General features: G+C 28.8%; 3 protein-coding genes and 1 long non-coding RNA gene across 4 annotated transcripts; 1 reads left to right on the top strand and 3 right to left on the bottom strand.

Annotated features, from left to right (window-relative positions):
- Positions 1-232: 232 nt before the first annotated feature.
- Positions 233-3,919, top strand: LOC110730306 (protein FAR1-RELATED SEQUENCE 5-like). The gene is made up of 4 exons (XM_021910098.1): positions 233-773; positions 1,298-2,405; positions 2,650-3,652; positions 3,733-3,919. The coding sequence occupies exons 1-4, from the start codon at positions 674-676 to the stop codon at positions 3,895-3,897; spliced, it is 2,376 nt and encodes a 791-aa protein (XP_021765790.1). The 5' UTR covers positions 233-673; the 3' UTR covers positions 3,898-3,919.
- Positions 3,920-5,243: 1,324 nt separating this feature from the next.
- LOC110730052 lies at positions 5,244-6,603 on the bottom strand. Its single transcript, XM_021909829.1, has 5 exons — positions 6,469-6,603; positions 5,991-6,381; positions 5,772-5,915; positions 5,457-5,657; positions 5,244-5,357 (listed from the first exon to the last, which is right to left on the bottom strand). The coding sequence occupies exons 2-5, from the start codon at positions 6,111-6,113 to the stop codon at positions 5,244-5,246; spliced, it is 582 nt and encodes a 193-aa protein (XP_021765521.1). The 5' UTR covers positions 6,114-6,381; positions 6,469-6,603.
- Positions 6,604-9,076: 2,473 nt separating this feature from the next.
- On the bottom strand, positions 9,077-10,446 carry LOC110730053 (neurofilament heavy polypeptide-like). Its single transcript, XM_021909830.1, has 6 exons — positions 10,336-10,446; positions 10,205-10,258; positions 9,996-10,088; positions 9,784-9,876; positions 9,438-9,656; positions 9,077-9,357 (listed from the first exon to the last, which is right to left on the bottom strand). The coding sequence occupies exons 1-6, from the start codon at positions 10,382-10,384 to the stop codon at positions 9,077-9,079; spliced, it is 789 nt and encodes a 262-aa protein (XP_021765522.1). The 5' UTR covers positions 10,385-10,446.
- A 343-nt stretch (positions 10,447-10,789) lies between these two features.
- LOC110730006 lies at positions 10,790-12,157 on the bottom strand. Its single transcript, XR_002512984.1, has 3 exons — positions 12,009-12,157; positions 11,097-11,189; positions 10,790-10,801 (listed from the first exon to the last, which is right to left on the bottom strand). It is a non-coding gene; the product is annotated as an uncharacterized LOC110730006 (long non-coding RNA).
- Positions 12,158-20,343: the final 8,186 nt, after the last annotated feature.

Consider the following 20,343-nt stretch of genomic DNA (forward strand, 5'->3'; position numbering starts at 1 on the left):
GGGGACGCTCATTAGCTTTTGCCTTATTGGATTAAATTTATCGAAAATAATTTCTTAAACTTATCTTATCCTAATCTCAATTTGTTTTCAAAAATAATTGAAAATAATGTGAAAAAAATAGTATCTTTTAGGATCCCGAAAATAAGTGATATTGATAAATGCCAAAAGTAGACAATCAAAATAGATTTGTGTAGTTGAAAAACAGTGGACCTAATGGAAAGAAATTGCTGGGTTTGAACTTTGAAGTACTGGAAGGATAAATTGAATTGTGGACTGAAGTCTAAAATTAAGCCCGTTAATCAAAGCCCAATAATATAATTACACGTGAAACACTGAAAATTTTACCCTACACCCTAGTGTAGGGTGTGTTCCCTACACCCCTCCTATGCTACGTCGTTTTGTAGCTGGTATTGAGTTCTCATGTGCAGCTTCTTTCCTTTTGCGATTCTTTCCTTTTTTTTTTTTTCCTTTTTTTCTTTTTTTCTTTTCTTCCTCTTTTTTCCTTTTTTCTTTGTTTCTTATTATTCAATTTATGTATATATATGATTTTAAACCCTATTTTTTCTCTCTCTTCAATTGATCAACCTCCATTTTTTATCTACATTTTTCTCTCGCTAATTCATCTTCTTCATTTGATTTTTTGAACGAACTCGTTAATTGTTACCGATCATCAATGGCGAATTCTGCATCTGGAGATTGCGTTGATTTTGATCGTGATTGCGAGCGTGTGTTTCCTTCTGGAGTTCGTTTGGTTGATTCGTTTGTGCAACAATGTGAGTAATTGTGATCATAATTTTGCAATTTTTAATTATCTCTAATTTGTTCTGTTATAATGCTCTGTTAATTTGAACTTAATTGATGTATTATTATTCACTTTCGATTTTTGAATTTACTACTTTGATTACATTATGATGAACGTTTTTGGATTGTTATACTTTGTATGAACATTTTGTTGCTTCATTTGTTGTTTCATTTGTTGTTTTCTCTGTGTTTTAGAATTGTGTGTTTTTGTCGTATATTTTGTAGATTATACTTTCAATTAATCGTTTATGTTTTCTTATTCATACTTACTAATGTGTTTATGTTCAGTCTTAAAGTCATTTTTGATCATTTATTTTTACATTTTTATATCGATATTATGTGTAGTGGTAAATAATGAAAATATTGTTCAAAATATTATGTGCTGAAATTCTTTTTGCAATTGATCATGTGTTGTTTTGATATTGAACATTTTACTTATTTGTTATTGTTCATTCATGAAACTCTTTATGATCATTTATAATTGTATATTGTGCAGTGGAAAAAAATGATGATATTATGTATTTAGAAGCAGAACAGTCTGAATTAAAGGATAAAGAATTTAAATCTGAAGATGAAGCTTTTGAAGCGTATAATGAATATGCTTTTAGGAAAGGTTTTGGAATTCAAATTGGGAAGAGTAAGAGAAGAAGAGATGATTCTTTTTTGATGAAAAGATTTGTTTGTTGTAATGAGGGATTCAAAGATAATAAGTGTAAGAATAAAAGGATTTATGAGAAGTTGGATCATCGAACTGGTTGTTTAGCTTTTGTGCAGTTTCATATTGATCATTTAGGGGTCTATACATGTACAAGACATGAAATGGTTCATAATCATGCTATGATTCCTCCTGAAAAAAGGCATTTGATAAGGTCTCAAAGAGATGTGAATAAAGAGCAGCTTCTTTTCATTTCAACAATGAAATTGAGTGGAGTCAAAGTTACTGATTCTTTGAGGGTTCTAAAGAAGGAGGTTGGGGGATCTCCTAATCTTTGTTTTACTGCTTCTGATGCTTATAATGCATTGTCATCTGAAAAAGCTGCCCAAATTGAAGGATGTGATAGTAACCAATTGATTAAATATTTTGCCAAGAGACATGTGGATGAGGCAGATTTTTATTATGATTTTGAACAAGATGATAGTGGTGCTTTAGTTAGTTTTTTTTGGCGTGATGGTAGGATGATGAGAGATTATCATTACTTTGGAGATTTGTTGGTTTTTGATACAACTTATAGAACTAATAAATATGGAATGATATGTGCTCCATTTGTTGGAATGAACCATCATGGTAACAATGTCATGTTTGGTATGGGTTTTATTCTTAATGAGCGCACCGAGTCTTTTGATTGGTTGTTTGATACATTTTTGCACTCAATGGGGAGGAAAAGTCCCATTACAATTATGACTGATCAAGCACAAGCGATTGCAGCGGGTATAAGAAACATTTTTCCTTCAACTGTTCATCATCGTTTATGTGTATGGCATCTTGAACAAAATTCTAAGAAACACATTGGAGCATTGAGAGCTTTGGAAGGCTTTACAGATTTGTTTGGATATCTTTTGAAGTATTGTGAAACTCCTGCTGAATTTGAATATTTCTGGAAAAGGTAAATTATTGTTTTTTGTATTTATTTTTTATTTTTATTATGTGATATATTTGATTATTATGTGATATATATATGAACATTTAGTGTTTTACATATGATCATACAATTTACTTTGTTATGTATGTTATCATAATATTATTAGTGTCCATATTGTTTATGATCATTATTCTTTATACAAATGTACATATTTTAATTTATATTTTGTTCATTTTTAAATTAATATATGATCATTTCTGTTATACAGGATGTGTGATAAATACAAATGTGAAAATGATGATTGGTTATGTGATTTGTATAAAATAAAGGAAATGTGGTGTCCTGCTTATTCTAAGAAGTATTGGTCTGGTGGTATATTGTCTTCTCAACGTAGTGAAACTACTAATAAGTCAGTTTCACAACGTCTTAATAAGACTCAAGGTTTATGTGATTTTTATCATGTTTTTCTTGATGTCATTTCTGAGTGGAGAAGTAAGGAAGGTGCAAGAGATTACAATACTCTGAGGGGTAATAGGCACCTAGCTTTTGCTAATATTGGTATATTAGTTTATGCAAGATCATTGTACACTATTCAAGCTTATGTGCTTTTTGAAGAGGAGTTCATTAGGGGGACAGCTTATGATCATGTTGATAATGGTTTGCGTTTTCCAGAATATTCATATCTTCTTTGGAGGCCTGGGAAGGATATAATTAAGCATGAAGTTGTTTTTAATAAGGAAACACATGCAATTTGTTGCACATGCATGTACTTTAGTGAGACTGGTTTACTTTGTTCTCATTCTCTTCGAGTATATCATTTGCATTGTGTGCGTAATATTCCACAAAAGTATATAATGAAACGATGGACAAAGGCTGCCATGTGTAGTCATGGTATTGAAGAACCTACTTTGAGGACAAATGTTGTGGCTACTAGTGTTTGGAGGTCACAAACAATCAGAAAGTTTGTTAAGTTGATAACAAGTTGTCAGAATTCTTTGAATGCAAGGGCAGAGGTTGAGTGTTATTTCAATCTGTTAAAAGAAAAGGTTGAGAGTGTATCAGGTGTAATTGACTTTAGTGAACCTGTTAAAGAGGTTGAAATTGTTGATCTTGAGATCAAGAATCCTCCAAAAGCTAGGCCTAAAGGTGAGAGGAATGTAAGGCCTAAGAGCACCTTGGAGAAGCAGAGTAACAAGGCAAAGGGTAATTTCAAGAGGAAAAAGTCTCTGTACACTCCTTACAAAAGGGGTATAGGGCAAGCAGTTGTACAGGTATATGATCATTTCATATTTTCAAATTGATCATTTCAGTTTTCGTAAATGATCATTTATGTTTTTTTTTTTTTAAATAGGAACTTGATGAGAACGGTTGTGCTGTTACTTATGCTAATTCTATTAGTGATCCCATCGAATTGATTGTTTTGAGCAATAAACAGGCTCAGGTAAATTCAAATGTGCCAAAAAAAACATTTTATTTATATTTTATTAATATTGATTTTTATAATTTAAAAATATAGGTCGGCTTAAAATCAGCTGTTGTAGAAGATATTCCTTCTAGTTCTAAGGAATCAAATCATAGTATTTCCAATGATTTTGATCAGGTATGTTTGTTTGTTATTGATTATAAATTTATTTTATTTTTTGGCATTTATGATCTATATTATAATTTTTTTTTATTTATTTTTTATTTTTTATATTTTTTTTTTGGTTTTTTTGTAGGCTACTGGTGAAAGCTCTCTTTCATCTATCATATCTATTGATGTTGATATTTCATCTATTGCTAAGGTTTTTTTTTCCATATTTGTTTGTATAAGTGTTTGTAACTGATCATATACTGGTTTATTAATGATCAATTTAATTTTTTTTAAAGGCGAAGGATTTAAATCTTGAAGGTGTTTCTGCTGTTCAACCTCGTTCTAATGTTGGTGCAAATAAAGGTGCTTCTGGTGTTAAAACTTACTCTCAAATTAATCCAAGAGTTCCAATTCATACTAGTGCGTCAACAAAATCTCCTGTTGTTATTCAACCTACTGTTCCCAGGAATGTTCAAAATCAAACTCATAATTGTTCAAACACCAATCCAGAAATGATCATATCCAACTCCAGGAATGTTCAATCAACAAATGTTCAAGTTATTTCTCCTACGGTTCAAATAAATTATCAAGGATTTCGTGTTCAGAATGTTCAAGTTACTCCTCCCACAGTTCAAAGAAATGATCAAGGTGCTCGTGTTCCAATTCTTCAATCAAGAAATGTTCAATTAGGTTCTAAAAAGATTTCTTCTAAGTATGATAGGTTGTTAGCCTTTTTTTATACAAGTGTAGCTAAACGTTTGGCTAATAAAGATAAATAATTAGTATTCCAGAACTTTATAAACATTAGACTTTTTTGTAATGTTGATTTAATTACTATTTTGTAATTTTGAATTTTCGATCTATTATGTAAAAGACATAAATATTATATTTTATATAGTACTATTTTTAGTATATTTGAACTTTATATTAGAATTTTATATGTTTTTAAAATTATACATTTATCAATGATTATTTAGTCATTAGAATTTTATATGTTTTAAAATTCTACATTTATCAATGATTATTTAGTCATTTGTATATGAACAAAAGTAAGAACCAACATCCAATTTATAAAACTTATAAAAAACTTTCATTCAAAGATTAAAATGAAATATCAATTACAATAATATTAAAATAAAATATAAAAACTTTCATTCAAAGATTAAAATGAAATATCAATTACAATAATATTAAAATAAAATCCATAAGTCTATTTCTTAAAAAAAGAAAAAAAAAATAGTCATATATAAGAAATGAACATATACATAGTTGTAAATGAACATTTGAAACTACAAAGTTGCAAATTTTCTAGCTTTCCTTCTATTTGCTCTTGATTCAGTGTTTTCTTCAAATAACATCAGTTCTGCTGTGTATTGGAGCCTTAGATTTTTAATTTGTTCCACCTGTTGAACAAAATGAATTGTCAAATTTTAATTAAACAATCTTTACTGTTTCATAAATGAATATTATATCTTAAATAATTGATCATTTATAACTCTTACATTGTTTGGTTTTAAATCACAAATCCAGCTCTCATTAGGATCAGCATTGAAGGTTTCCATATGCTTCATAATGTAAACTCCACAGTTTGTATAGTCATTGTTGCTACGCCATTTCATCTTTTCCAAAACAACTGTGTAGTCTTCAATTCTTTTTGCATCTTGATATCCAAGGTGTTTCATGTACTCTGCCAATCCTTTTAACTGATAGAAAAAAGAGTAAAAATTGTTTAGAAGTTTGTATTGTGATGAAGACATGAACAATTAATAAAATATAATTGATCATGTAGCCAACTATAAATGAACATATTATCTCACCATCATTTTTGGTTGTTCTTCGTATTTTGCTTGGACTGATACCTTTTTTGGTAGTTTTCTATTGTCAATTATATGAATTTTGTCTTCTATATGATTGACGCACAACAGAAAAAAATGTTGAGAAGTTGATACTGGGAAGAAGACCTGAACAAATTATATAATGTTATTGGACAATATATTGAATGTAATTGAACATTTGTATTAAACAAGAATTAATACCTGTTTATATCCAACAATGCTGTCAATTTTATTCAACTTCAGTTCATTGTCAATTCTTTCTATGAAGGCATTAATTCTTGTCTTCATTGATGATCCTTCTCGACAAACTCTATTTGTGCACATAATGTGATGTTGAAATAGAAACAAATATATAGAAGTTAAATGAATTTTTAGCAATTATTTATCATAGGAAAATAGAATCAATAATATAAAAAAAGAAAAAAGACTAACATGAAGCACTGTTGAGAAATAAATCTTGTTTCTCGGCTTTTTATGATTAAGAAACCTTGCCCATCCATCTATGACACAATTTGTCACTTCAACATCATCTCCAAGAGTTTTCATTTCATTTCTATTGATGAGATTCAAGCCATCATAGTATAAGAGTGCACTGCATTATGAACATTTAATAATATGAATGTGAACATATTTTTATAAAAGATATTAAACCTTAAGTTTAATTAGTGTAAGTAATTACCTTTCATCTTTTCCACCAAGAGCAAAGTCTACTGCAATTTGGTTCATGGCTTTCTCATCTTTAAACAGATCCTTGTACTTGACCAAGTAAGGAGATCGGAAAGCAGGAGGAATTGTTTGCTTTTCGCATTTTGGTCTTGTTGTTCAATATAAAATATTGTTAAATTAAGAAAATTATGAGGAACATAAATGAACATTTGAGTGTATATAAATAAATTTGAAATTATACCTTTCAACCTTTTCCTTTTTAGTTTTTTTCTTCTTTTCTGCAATTGACTTTTTCTTATCATCATTCCTGGTCATATTACATAACAAAAATGTACATTTAGGTATATGAAAATGTTCATTATTATTTTTGAACATTTACTTAATATAAATAATGTACCTTTTTGTGACTTTTGAGGATGAAGCAACAATCTTCTTGTTTTCACTGAAAAGTCAAACAATGTCAGTACATATTAATAAAATATAAGCTTCTTATGTAACACCCTGAATCATTTTCAATTCATAAAATGAAAGATATTGATTTAACATAAACCACACATTCATATTACATATTCAACAAAATAATGTACACACATACAATAGTTTGAGAAACTCCAGTTTCAAGTTACAACACGATAGTAACATAAGTTAAATTGTTCCATCTAGATATTTTATCCTTACTAATTACATAACCCTAATAGTAAGACATGTCTTCAGGATTTTACCCCTCCACTTTTTCATCATTTTTTGTTTTTTCAAAAACATCTTCCTTGTTTTGTTTTCCACCTCCAACTGTGTTTTTTGGATCATCACTTTTTTCACCACCATCTGACCTAGGGTCAGCATCAACCACTGAACCAGATCCTGCATCTAAGAAAAAAATTAATTAGATATAATATTATTTCTTTGTAAATGAACATTTGAGTATTTATAATTGAACATTATACCTGTTCTAGGCAATCCTTCATTATATGACCTAGTGTCAGCATCAAATTTTGAACCAGTTGCTGCGTCTAACAAAAAAATACAATTAATAATGAATATTTCTTGTTTGTAAATGAACATTTTACACTTTTTAATTGAACATTATACCAGTTCTAGAAAATTCTTCAATTCTTTGTTCTGAAGCTGCTGAAGTTTTACCCACATCCTTTTCTCCAGCTGTATTATAAATCATCATTTTGGAGATACACTAAGTTAATAGTATTTACACATAATAATTAGAAATGAACATTTCTACTTAAGTTTATGTACATTATTATTAAATATATGAACATATTACCATTTGTTGAAATTATTGGTTGTTCAATTATATACCATCAGAAATTGAAGAGGGCCTTTGTAGAACCCCTTGCCTTGCTGCTTTCTCCAATCAACATGACATTTGATAAGTGAGCCATATACAAACTGACACCAGTTCAAATTTTTTATGTTTTCTTTGTCCATCATAGAATAAAGAAATTTTAAATGGCATTGATTGTTTGATACACATTTCATCAAGCAGTTCACAGCCACTGCTAAAAAGTTAGTAATGAAATGTTCACTTGGTGGTCTGTTGTTGGTGAATTTATCATTTATGTATCCATTCACAATCTGCAAACAAAATGAACAAAACATTTATACTTTTGATCATTTAATGTATTTAAAATGAACATTTAAAACTGATCATACCTGACTCACTGATGGAGTTTTTCCTGGCCATGATTTTCTCCATTTCTTCAAAATTCTGCATACTCCTCACTAATTTTATCAGACTTTGGCTCAACAATTGGAATTTCTCCTGTAGGCAAGCCATAAACTACCCTAACATCCTCTACCTCAATTTCTATTTTTTCATTCTTTGGTAGTTCAAAACACTGGCTATTTTCTTCAAAACTTCCCAATAACCAGTTACAAAACTTTTGATCAAGTTAAGGTAAACTAATGTCAAGAAGTGATCCTAACCCTATATCAACAACTTGTTGTTTTTGGGTAGGTGTCATCTTTTTTATCCATGCAATGAACTTCACATGTCCTCCTCTCTTTGAAGATTTCTCTTCCTCAAATTCATCTTCCTGAATTTCCTCAACTTCATCAGTTTCTATTGCTTGAACCATTTCAGTTTTCATTTTCTTTTTTCCCCTACCTTTAATCTTTCCTTCATCATACAGTACCATCTTTTGCTCCTCCTTTTCAACCTTTGCCTTCACTGAATTCCCTTTCTTTGCCTGTTTCTTCTTTGGCTTTACTTCTTCCTCTTCCTCCTCTTCCTCCACCTCATAATCATCCTCACTGACAGGCTCTGCTTCTGCTCTATAAACTGACTCTTCACTATCATCATCACTGTCAGTAGAACTTTCATCAGTAGGATCTTGAGAGGGTTCATCTGATGGTACTTCTTGTATTTTTTTCTCTTTCCAGCATTTCTCTTGGCAGGACTAACATCTGAAAATTAAATATATAATTTTGTTTAAGTATTGAAAATGTACAGTAAGCAAATGATAAAATGAACAAAATTGTTTTCTCAAATGATCATTCTATATATAGAAATTGAACATTTATAATATATCATTATATACCTGCTTTTCTTTTGCCAGCAACCTTAGAGGTTTTCTTCACTTCTTCTGGAGTTTTCTTTTCCCCACCTATATATTGAAATTGAACATTAATGATATACCATCATAAATGATCATTCTATACATTAAGATTGAACATTTACCCTTTTTGCCTTGGTCTGGAGGATATTCAGCAGGAGCACCTGCCAATTTTTTTATCGGAGTAGGTGCTGGAGGTGGTGCATCAGCTTCCTTTTGAATAGGAAAAGTCCTTGTAGACATTCTTCTCTTCTGTCCTATTTTTGCGGTTTCTTTAGCAGGTTCAACATCCTTCTTCAGGCTTCCCTTTTCAGATTCATCTAACAGAACATCTATTGTTTTTAAATAAAATTTATGTTAGTATATTTGAAAGTGTAATATTTATTGTGAAACAGAAAAGTATTATGATTACCTTGGCTCCTTGTAATTCTACCACTTGGCACAACAACAAGGCTTTTGTTTTTGTTTTTCCTTGCAACCATTTTGTATCTTGTTTTCATTTTGGTTGACTGATCACTTTTTTGTGATGATGGAGCTGTCTCCTCACTAAGTTTTGTGGAAACTTTATCATCATCTTGATCTAGAAGATAAGTTTCATCCTCAATTTGAACAAAATCAGGTGCAATTTGTGCTGCATATGAAATGATCAAATATAAAAGATTAAATAAACATTTATTTAAATTGGATGACAAATGTTTACTATATACAATATAAATGAACATTTCAGATAATGAATATGTACATTTTCCACTATTTACCTTTCGGATCTGTTGTCTTTGTAGACTCATCTTCCTCTGTTTTCTCTTTAGGGATTTTCTCCTTTTCAGGCTCTTTTTTTCCCTCTTGTCCTTCTATGAAAATTTAATTAGTTAATATTTATATATTTTTTTAATCTTATTGAACATTCAATATTATGTAGATCCAATATGAACATTTTATGTAATAAAAATGTACATTTATAAATTTTTACCTTCTACATTTGTTGTCTTTGGAAAGACATCTTCCACAGTTTTGTCTTTAGGGCTTTTCTCTTTTTCAGTCCCTTTTTTTCCTTCTTGTCCTTCTATTAAAATTTATTTGGTTAAAATTTAATTTTTTTAATCTTATTGAATATTTAATATTATGCTTTTCCAATATGAACATTTTTTGTAATAAAAATGTACATTTTAAAATTTTTACCTTTTTCCACAGTTTTCTCTTCTATTGGCCCTTTTTCTTTCTTTTTTGCTTCACCTTCAAAAGTAATAATATTATTAAAATTGATATTTATGACTATTAAACAAAAATATTCAATAAATATGATCATTTACCTTTCCTGATTTCCTTGCTTGCCTTTTCCATTCTTTTGAGATTTCTCATAATTCTGATTGTCGATTCTTTGTACTTCCTGTAAATGTATGATATTGTTATATAACTTTGAAATATATTCATTAATTGATTAAATTAATTCAATTATTTAAATTTAAACATACTTTGGGTTTCTTTCTATGCCTAAATGTATTTCTTGCATCTTGTCCTTTAATGTTGTTATTCTTGCATCATCTTTGGGTTTTATGATATTTCATTAAAAATATGTTTGAATTTACAATTTTGATTAGTAAATAAAAAAATGAACATATAACTTATATTACTATTGGCCATGAGCAAACTTTTTTGTACTGATTTTCAAATGAACATATAGTCTATCTAAATTGAACATTTAAGTTTTCTTACTTTTGGCCAACACTATTCTTTACTGGATTGCTTTGCACTTTTGGTTGAACCTCTTCTTGCTTGCTGAAATCAATATTAAGAAATACTTTAAATAAAAATGAAATAAATGGTACACAAAATAGATAGTTATCAAAAATGAAATGAACATTATATATTTATACCTTTTATCAATTTCATTTTTGTCCTTTTTCTCAGGAGTATTCCTGTCTGGATTGCTCTGCTCTTCTGGCTGAACTTGTTTTTGCTGCTGAAATCAATTTTAAGAAATACTTTTAATAAAAAATGCACATAAATTGTACACAAAATATACTGTTATAAAAATGAACATTTGTTTATATAAAATTGATCATTAGTATACCTTTCATCCCTACTCTCTTTGTCAGTTGTGTTATGTGTAGCAGACACACTCTTAGTTGTTGCATTAGTAGCAGGAATGTTCTCACTTTGTTCACTTAAAAAAAACAGAATTATTTTATATAATATGATATTAAAGTATGAACTAATTTATACAATGAAGAAGATAATTAGTTATTTTGGTATAAAGCTTTTATACCTTATTGTTTGATTTGTCTCTGGTGGTCTTGATTTTGACATAACAAATTTCACTCGAACCTTTTTTTTTCACTAAAATTTTAAGAATTACCTAATAATTTTGGTATATATATACAATGTACAATAATTGAATGTAAAAACAATTATTTTATACAAATAAACTTACTTGTTTAAAGTGTATCTTTCATAACTATTACCATATTCATTTTGTTCTATAACCTTCTTTAGAGTTGATGGTTCAGATTTCCCATCTCTAAATTGAAGCAAGTGTATCACTCTAAATGGCACAGCACTACATTACAAATTAATTACATGAAATTAGTTTGAATGCATATCACTGAAATGATTATTATCATATTTATATTTGTGCATGATGATTTAATGAAATGCATATTTGTTATTTAAATCTCAATGAATACTCAAATGAACAAATATACATATATGATCATAATTATATCTATAAATGAACATTATGAGTATCAAATATGATCATATACAATGATGTTTCAATGAAATGTACTTTTGCTCTTAAATCTCAATAAATACTCATATGAACAAATATAAATATATGATCATAACTATATCTATAAATGAACATTATGAGTATCAAATATGATCATATACAAATAACATATTAAACAAAGATAAAACCAATTTTTATCAAATACAACTAGCATATTAGACATGAACATAATATATTCTGTAAATGACTAATTACCTTGGTAGTGGAGACATTGTTAAATCCGTACCAATTGACTTGTCAATATCTTTTAAAAGTTCCGGATCTACAATTGGATCATTTTGGCGGTTTTTTTTCAATTTGTCTACTCTTGACTAAAGAGGTACATCATCATCATCGTCTCTGTTTTATTTAATAAATTGTTAATGTTTTAGTTATTTTCAGTAAAATCTTAGAACAATTACTACAATCGCAAATTTTTTTAACAAAAATTAGGTTTTACAAATAAATTCGCTCTATAATTTTCATCGCAAGAATATGAACAAATTAGGTTTTACAAAAGTTAGGGTTCATACATTTCTTCAGAAATTTTCAACAAATTACTCGTCTCTGAAGTATTCTTCTCCAAAATCATACTACAATTGCAAAAAATTGAACAAAAATTAGGTTTCACACATAAAATCGCACTATAATTGTCATCGAAAGAAAATGAACAAAATTACCTACTTTAGATACATTTTGCTCCGATTTTGCAGTTTCTTCTTGCATGTTCTTCTCTGTAGTGGTTTTTTGCAAAATCGCACTACAATCGCAACAAAATGAACAAAATTAAGGTTTCACACATAAAATTGCACTACAATCTCAAAAAATGAACAAAACTAACGAAATTACTTACTCTTTTTGTTGTGATTGTTTAATTTCTTCTCGAATATCAAACATTTGAAGCAATTTTGGAGTATGATTTTGTTGTGATTCGTTGGGTTTGATGAGAGAGAAACTCTAGAGAAATGAAGAAGATGGTGTTTAGAGAGAGAGAATGATTTGAAATTGTTTTTATTTTTTATTTTTTTTTATGTATATATATATCTGGGGTAGGGGAAGTTAGTTATGCAGTTACTGCGGTTATTGTGGGGAGTGGGTAATTATTGTGGGTTAGTGGAGGGGGTGTGGGTAGTAACTCTAAACGCTGCGTTTAGAGGGAGTGTAGGTTGGGCTACCTACACTAGGGTCTAGTGTATACCAATTAGTGAAACACTATTATTGGTTAATGGTAATGCCCCCTTAATGCTTAATCTGATCACGACGACTAATTAACCTCATCTCACTCTCCTCTTTAAAGTCAACACATGACTTCAAGACTATATAGTATATAGTATATACAAGCATATTTATGCCTTTTCGCTCTGTAAATATATAATACTCATTCCGTTTTTTTTTTTTAAAGTACTTCAATAAAATCAAGAAATTTTAATATTCATCCGGTTTTTTTTAGTAAGTGTTCCATAATGATAGGCACACTTGACAATGCGTTACTTTAAAAAATAAAATCTTTAATTATCAATAAGTACGAGTATAATTTATAGAAATTGATATTTGTAAAACTATAAATTAAAACAAATCTACAATTTTTTAATGTAGATTGTGAATGATTTGCCCAATTGGTGTTAATAAATAAATAAATTACTAAAATAGTGTTCACTTAAAAATATCTCTTAAAGTAGTGTTCATGTAGGTTCGGAAATTACAAAGCTAGGAATTAAAAATTAATGGCTAATACAATCCAAAAATACATATATTTAAACCATCAAATTCTTTATTTTTAATGCTTACGGTATCTTGACCAGAGTATGGATTATGAATACGAAGTAATATAAATGTTTAAAAATTTTAGCATTTTTGATTTGGATATAACCTTGTCAAAAAAACGTATATGTAACATAATACATAATGCATTATTTAGACGGATTTAAATTATCAAAGGGCACTCAATCACCATTCTTGAAACCAACTGCTAGTTCTACAATGCAATATCAATTTGGAGATGGTATTACTTCATTACAAAATAACTCAAAACATGTCATACTAGCTAAATAAAAAAAAAAAACTCAATTTAGCACCGTTTTTTATGAATTTGGAGATGATGATCCAACAACCCTCAAGATACAGATGTGTGCTCATGTTTCAAATGAAAATTTGAAGAGTCATGTTGGCCAAGAAGTAGAGTTGGAAGCTCCATTTGATCTGTTAAAAAGTAGACATGTAATATTGTTAGTAAGAAAAATAATTTCATTTGACTAACTATATTTACATATAAGAAATAAAATTATCTTAAAAAATTAGATAACCTTGATGAACAAGTTTTTTTATTGTGTCCCTTTTGTCGACAAACACTACATGTCACCTTTGCTCGATTACCTTCATCCATCTCATTTCGTAATCTTTGGGAAGGAGGTCGTCCGGGACTGCGCTTGAGACTAGCATCGGCAACAACTTTTGGTCCTTTATAATGTGTCCAATAGTCTTTGTCAGGGATAGGATTAAAAGTTTCCCTACATGTTCCCATATATTCACCACTTGAATAAAATGGGTCAACAAATTGAGCTGGTGACAAACTATATGACCTACATACTGCAAGAACATGGGAACAAGGAATTTTGTATGTATGAAGCTTGTTACATGTGCAAGTTTTGTGACTAAGGTTGACTGTATGGGTATGAGAACTCTTTTTTTGTTCTCTATTGCCACGACCAGTTGTCACTTGGTAGATGCCATTGTCTCGGTGATACATCTCAACCTTGTGATGAACTGCTTTAGCATCATTTGCTTCTATGTCCTTCGTTGTTTTATCGCTATACAAATGTCCATCAAGAAACCTTTTTTTGGATGATTCACGTCTTTGTACAAAATATGTATTCACTCGAAAGAATGTCAATTTGAGTATAACTCTAAAACCCATCAAGATTTTCATCCAAAAAAAAATTGAAACAATTAATTTAAAACTAATTACTATTGAATACTGATTAACCCAATAATCTCCTAGAACTCTGAGCACTTGTAAGTGGTGCATGTCTGACATATACAATTGCAAAGTCTAATTCACCAAGCTTATATGAGTATAATCGGACGATACTCACAAATAATTTTTCATAAATAGGTTAAATTTTACCAATTTACATTGTTCCGTTAAAGTTTAATCTAATTGTTATGTAAACCCCCCAGAAATTTCAGTTGAATTTTAATTAGAAAAGAAGGAAAGCATACCTGATTATAGTGATTTCAGAGATTGACTATGCTTCCTTCCCGACCGCATCTACCATCAACGTGCAGTGTATAACAATAGTGAAATAATAAAACCTAAGAGAACTAGTTTTGAGACTCTAATTTTTAATTTAGACTTTTAAACGAAGCAATATTAACTCCTAGCTTCGAAATTTTCGAACCTACATGAACACTACTTTGAGAAATATTTTTAAGTGAACACTATTTTAGTAATTTATTTATTTATTAACACCAATTGGGCAAATCATTCGTAGATTGTAGAGTTTTTTTTTATATATATATTTTTTATATATATTTGATTATGTATAAAATATGGAGTAATTATTAATTAAAGTGATGTACATGAATAAATAGTGTAAAAGTCAAAATATAACTTATACAAAGTATTTTTTTTTAAAAAAGTAATTATAATTATAAATGAGACACTAATGATAATAGTGAATTTATAGCATTGGTATGGACGTCACTATTTTAGTGTAGATTGTAGATTTTTTTTTTAATATTTTGTTTTAGTCTCTTTCAATCATTGATTTAAAGAGACAAAACAGGTGGTGGATTTTATGCTTAATCTTGGCCATAACCCTATGTGATTTTTTTTGGTTTATTTTACGTAATGATTTGTTTTAAGATAAAATGTTTCATCTAAATAAAGAGAAATGTGTAAGCAAAAAAAATATATAAATCATTTATTTGAAATGTAGTTTTGTTTTTCTTAGAGTGTAGTACTCAAATGTTAATTAACCCTATTCAACTATCCTCCATCTTCACCTTAATATATTTGTAATATATTCACTTAAAATAATTTTAGAACAATTCAACAAAAATAATTATATTTTAGTAAAATTAATACAGAGTATATAATAAGTAATATCAATAGCTTGTTTCAAAAAAAAAAAAAATAAATAAATAAAAAAATCAATAGCTTTAAAAAACAAATACAATATCCCGTCAAAGTGAACAAATACAATAGAGAATTAATATAAATAAGTTTTAATTAATAACAATAATTTCAATTCAATACAATTAATCAATTTAGCAAAAATAAGATGAAAAAATAATAGAGACCAAAATATATTATTTCTCACTATTATACATTAAAACTCTTAAAAAGTCAAATGAAAGTCAGTATACAATTCGGCACATTGCGCCCTCTTATTAAAAACACTGCATGCTCTCTCCATTATCAAATATATCTGATACAAAGGATAATTCACTTCAGTTGCAAGATTTGGCATATACCCAAATAAGTGAGTTTTGTACTACAAAGTAATAAATTAATTTATTGGATAATTTAGTTTAACAGTATATGAATGGTCCATTAGGTGGAAATTGGTGGGTATGACAGAAGCCTCAACCCTATATAAAAATATGGCTTGATAGAATGGATGGACCTAGAAAGATGCTTAAACAATTGGAGTATGAAAGTTGTGGGAGTAACCAACAAACATTACTTGTCGATTTTTATTCACATTGGCATGTGGCCAAGCAAAGTATTAAGTTGAGATCACTAAACCTTTTTTTTTTTTTTTTTTTTTTTTTTTTTTTCTGTCAAAAAATTGATAATAATACACTCCTATCGTACCATAAAATATATACTTTATTGTGTTTCACTTATTTCATCTTTTTATCGCTTGTCCCACGTCAAAATTTTGGGTTTTTTTTAAAGGGTTTGGTCCAAATGGTATAATAATTTATTTGTTTTACAAAGTTTCTTCTGGTTATTGAATGGTGATTGTCATACAAAAAAGGAGTCCAAATCAATTGAAAAACAATAATGAATACTTATATTCAAAATTTTTTTGTATAATTATTGTATTTCGCAACATAACTCCAAAGTACTATAAATTAAAAGGTTCGAAATATTACTACTTACTATTAAGAGAAATAAGAAATTTTATAGGGGGATAACTATTACTATTACTACTTTATAGGTTCGAAATATGACTCTGAGAGCACTAAGCCAATCACCTATGGAAATTGGGAAGAATATGAGACATACATTGTTGGAAATTCCTCGGCAAAGCACTAATCAAATATATGGGAATATGAGGCATTTTTGGAAATTCCTTAGGATCAAAGGAACCTTTAATAATATAAATTCCTAGGGCTGGAGAGTGTAGCTCGTCAGGTACATATTATTCATGTATGGATTTTAATAGACATGTATAATATTCTTAAGATAACGCGAAAAATTACAATGATTTGGTTCGTAATTATGAGTGATGAAAACAATATAAAATAAAGGGTCAAATTAAAGTGAGTAACATCAAATATTTGAATATTTCATATGTTAATTAGGAATTTAGGATGGGTTCAATATATAGAAAAATTAATTATAGTAAAAATAAATTTGAACTACATGGAAATTAGGACAACAAACAATTTTTTTTTTATAAGGTGTTTAAAGGACTAATAAAAAAAAAAGGTAACCAGTATACAGGAATACAACACAAATTACACAATTGCACATAAAAAAAAAGTAGGCACAAGCAAATTTCTCTTTATTGCAACTCAAGTCAAATAAATTCGACCAGAATTTCTTGCTTTCGGCATTAACCTTTATAGACCATGGAATATTTGGTGGTTGTTAATTACTTACTCAGTTACTCCCTATTTAACTTGCTAAATATTCAACCACTCAGTAAATTTTTTTTTTCCAAGGCTTGGGTTTTGAATTGAATTAATTTTTGTTAGGGTCAAGGAGTTATATAATGAATTAATGACCAATCAATTGCGGAAATATCAAAGAAAAACAATAAAGAACACACACCAAATTCGTCTCCCAGGCTAAACTTAATTGCAAATTCTCTTTTTTTTGGGGGGGGGTTTAGGATGTGTTCTATTCACTTGATTTTTTACGTATTAAGTCTTTAGTTGTAATTTGAACTGTAATATTCTTATCATAACGTTTTTTCTTTAATTTTTTATCTTATCTGAACTTATAAAACTTTAATATGAAGTAAATGAAAATAATTGATATATCGATCTAAGAAATTGGTTTTTATGAAGCATGAGGTGAGGTGTCGTGTTTGATTTTTTTTTTTTTTTTTTTATTTAAAAAGATTGATTCAGGTGTTGGGGGTGATATTTATAAATCTTGGAATGATTAATCTGATCTTACTTAGCATATACCACATTATTTTGTATACTAAGTACAAGTTTTCGTGGATATTAGATAGTGATGCATTGAGAAAAGTCTAATCGAAATAAAAAGACATCACGAGGATCTGAACGAAGGCAAACAAAACAAGTGATCCCCCCACCCCTTTTTGCCCTTTTTTTCCTAATGGGATTGAGAATTAGAGGTTGCAATAGTTGCAATTTCCATCATAACATACGTTTACTTAGCTAGGAGTATATTGGTTTTCACAAGTCTTTATTTTAATGGTTTATAAAAAAAAATTAAAAAATAAAAATAAAAAAATTGAAACGGGTTTGAGTTGCAAAGGCCCGCAACCTTTGTTTGAAAAAAAAATCTACTTCACAAGGTTAATGGAGTGTCATCCGAAAATCATAACGAAGTACTTCGTAGTAATTAGAGAAGTATAAACCTATACATACTCTTTCTTCTTTTAATCAATACATGAAACACTCATATGCAGGGTGTTCATAAATAAAAATGGACCGGACTCACCTGTCTTCGAGTCTAGAAATTTAATTTCCCATTCTTCGGTTCGGTCCGATCCCAAATCCTATAGAAACAGTTTTGGACCGGACTGATTTTTGATTAAAATATACGTGAAAACTTAAATATAATAGTTAAGATTGTCCTTAATAAGCTAAGAAAACTTTAATTTTATGAGCTTTTTTGTACTAAACACACAAAAAAAAAGACGTTAAAATATAGTTTTTCCTTTACTTTTTTCGAGTTTTTCATAAAATTATTAAAAATTTAGAATTCTCTTTTTTTTTTAAAAAAATAAATAAATCGGTCCAAAGCCGTCTAGTCTGAGCTTTGGATTTATTCTTTGCGTCCGGTCCGGATTCGACTCCAACTTAATCGGCCCGGTCTTTGGTTCTTAAAATTCTAATTTTCGGTCTGGCCTGGTCTTGAACCGATAAACAACCCTACTCATATGTGGTGTCTAGGAAATTTATGCTTCAAAAAATAAATTAAATGGAGAGTCTGTTCACTTCAGCTCCAATCAGTTCAGTTTAACTCCTAATTTTCTTCTCTCGTAAAATATTCATTTCAGCTGTATTCAGTTCAGTTCAATTAAGCTGTATTCAGTTCAGTACAATTCAATTCAGCTCAATTCACTATATGTAAACAAATCCTTAGACATAACAACGTCGTAACGTATAACATCAGAGTTATTTCTTTATTTCAAAAGTTTTAATCTAGTCTAATTATCTCTTGCTCCTTGACATTAGCTTTCCTTTTTATTCACTTCCAATAAAATAGAACACTAGCTATTGAATTATGGTGCATGTATATTTATGTTTTTATTAAAATCATTGATAAAACCAAAGACCAATTTACTTTTCAAAATTATGTACCTTGATAAACGAACACACTAAATTGGTATGAAAAAAGTTAACGCATACCATGATATTTGGTTGGGTCTAATCTAATTATTCATGCATTAATTCAAAATTTTAAATAGTCAATCGTGAAGTAGGTTAAAGAGAACTTTATTGGAGCAAAACCAAAATTTGATAATGCAACTTTGTTTGCATTGGTTATTGAAGGCCAATAAAATACAAGTTGTTTGAGGGAACATTTAAATACAAAGTATGAGTTACACATACTCCTTTTGTTTGTATTCGATCTACCCACGTAGCAGTAAGTTTCTAGGTGTGAAGTGTGTGGGTCAATCACATTCTTTTTAAATTTTATAAGCTAAAGATTATATATCGATCATTATTAACCATTTGGGTAATGATCATAATCCTTTAACCTCAACCTCTCTTTAGTGTACTTTAATTAGCACAATCACAATACATGCCTAAAGTTTTATGATCGATGATTCGCTTAAAAAAAATTAATAATAAATTGGTGAATCATCGATCATAGGTTAAATCAAACAACTAGTTTAATCAAATTCGACTTCATCTTGATTTATTTTTTTTCTATTTACTTTATTTTAATAAAGATAAAAGATTTTAATTTTTTACTTCTTTTTTTTTTTTTTTTTATAAAGTACATGTACTCTAACAAGTGTTAACTAATGAAATTATAAACTACGTAGTATCGAATTGCATGCCTATAATTCTAATCTATCCATTTAAAATTTAGACTATACAAGTATATCTTTGGGCATATCCTATCTCTAATTCATGCCACATTGATTAAAAAAAAAAGTGTGTTCAT

The sequence above is a fragment of the Chenopodium quinoa genome, unplaced genomic scaffold, assembly GCF_001683475.1.
Source record: "Chenopodium quinoa cultivar QQ74 unplaced genomic scaffold, ASM168347v1, whole genome shotgun sequence".
In the NCBI taxonomy this organism is placed as follows: Eukaryota; Viridiplantae; Streptophyta; class Magnoliopsida; order Caryophyllales; family Amaranthaceae; genus Chenopodium; species Chenopodium quinoa.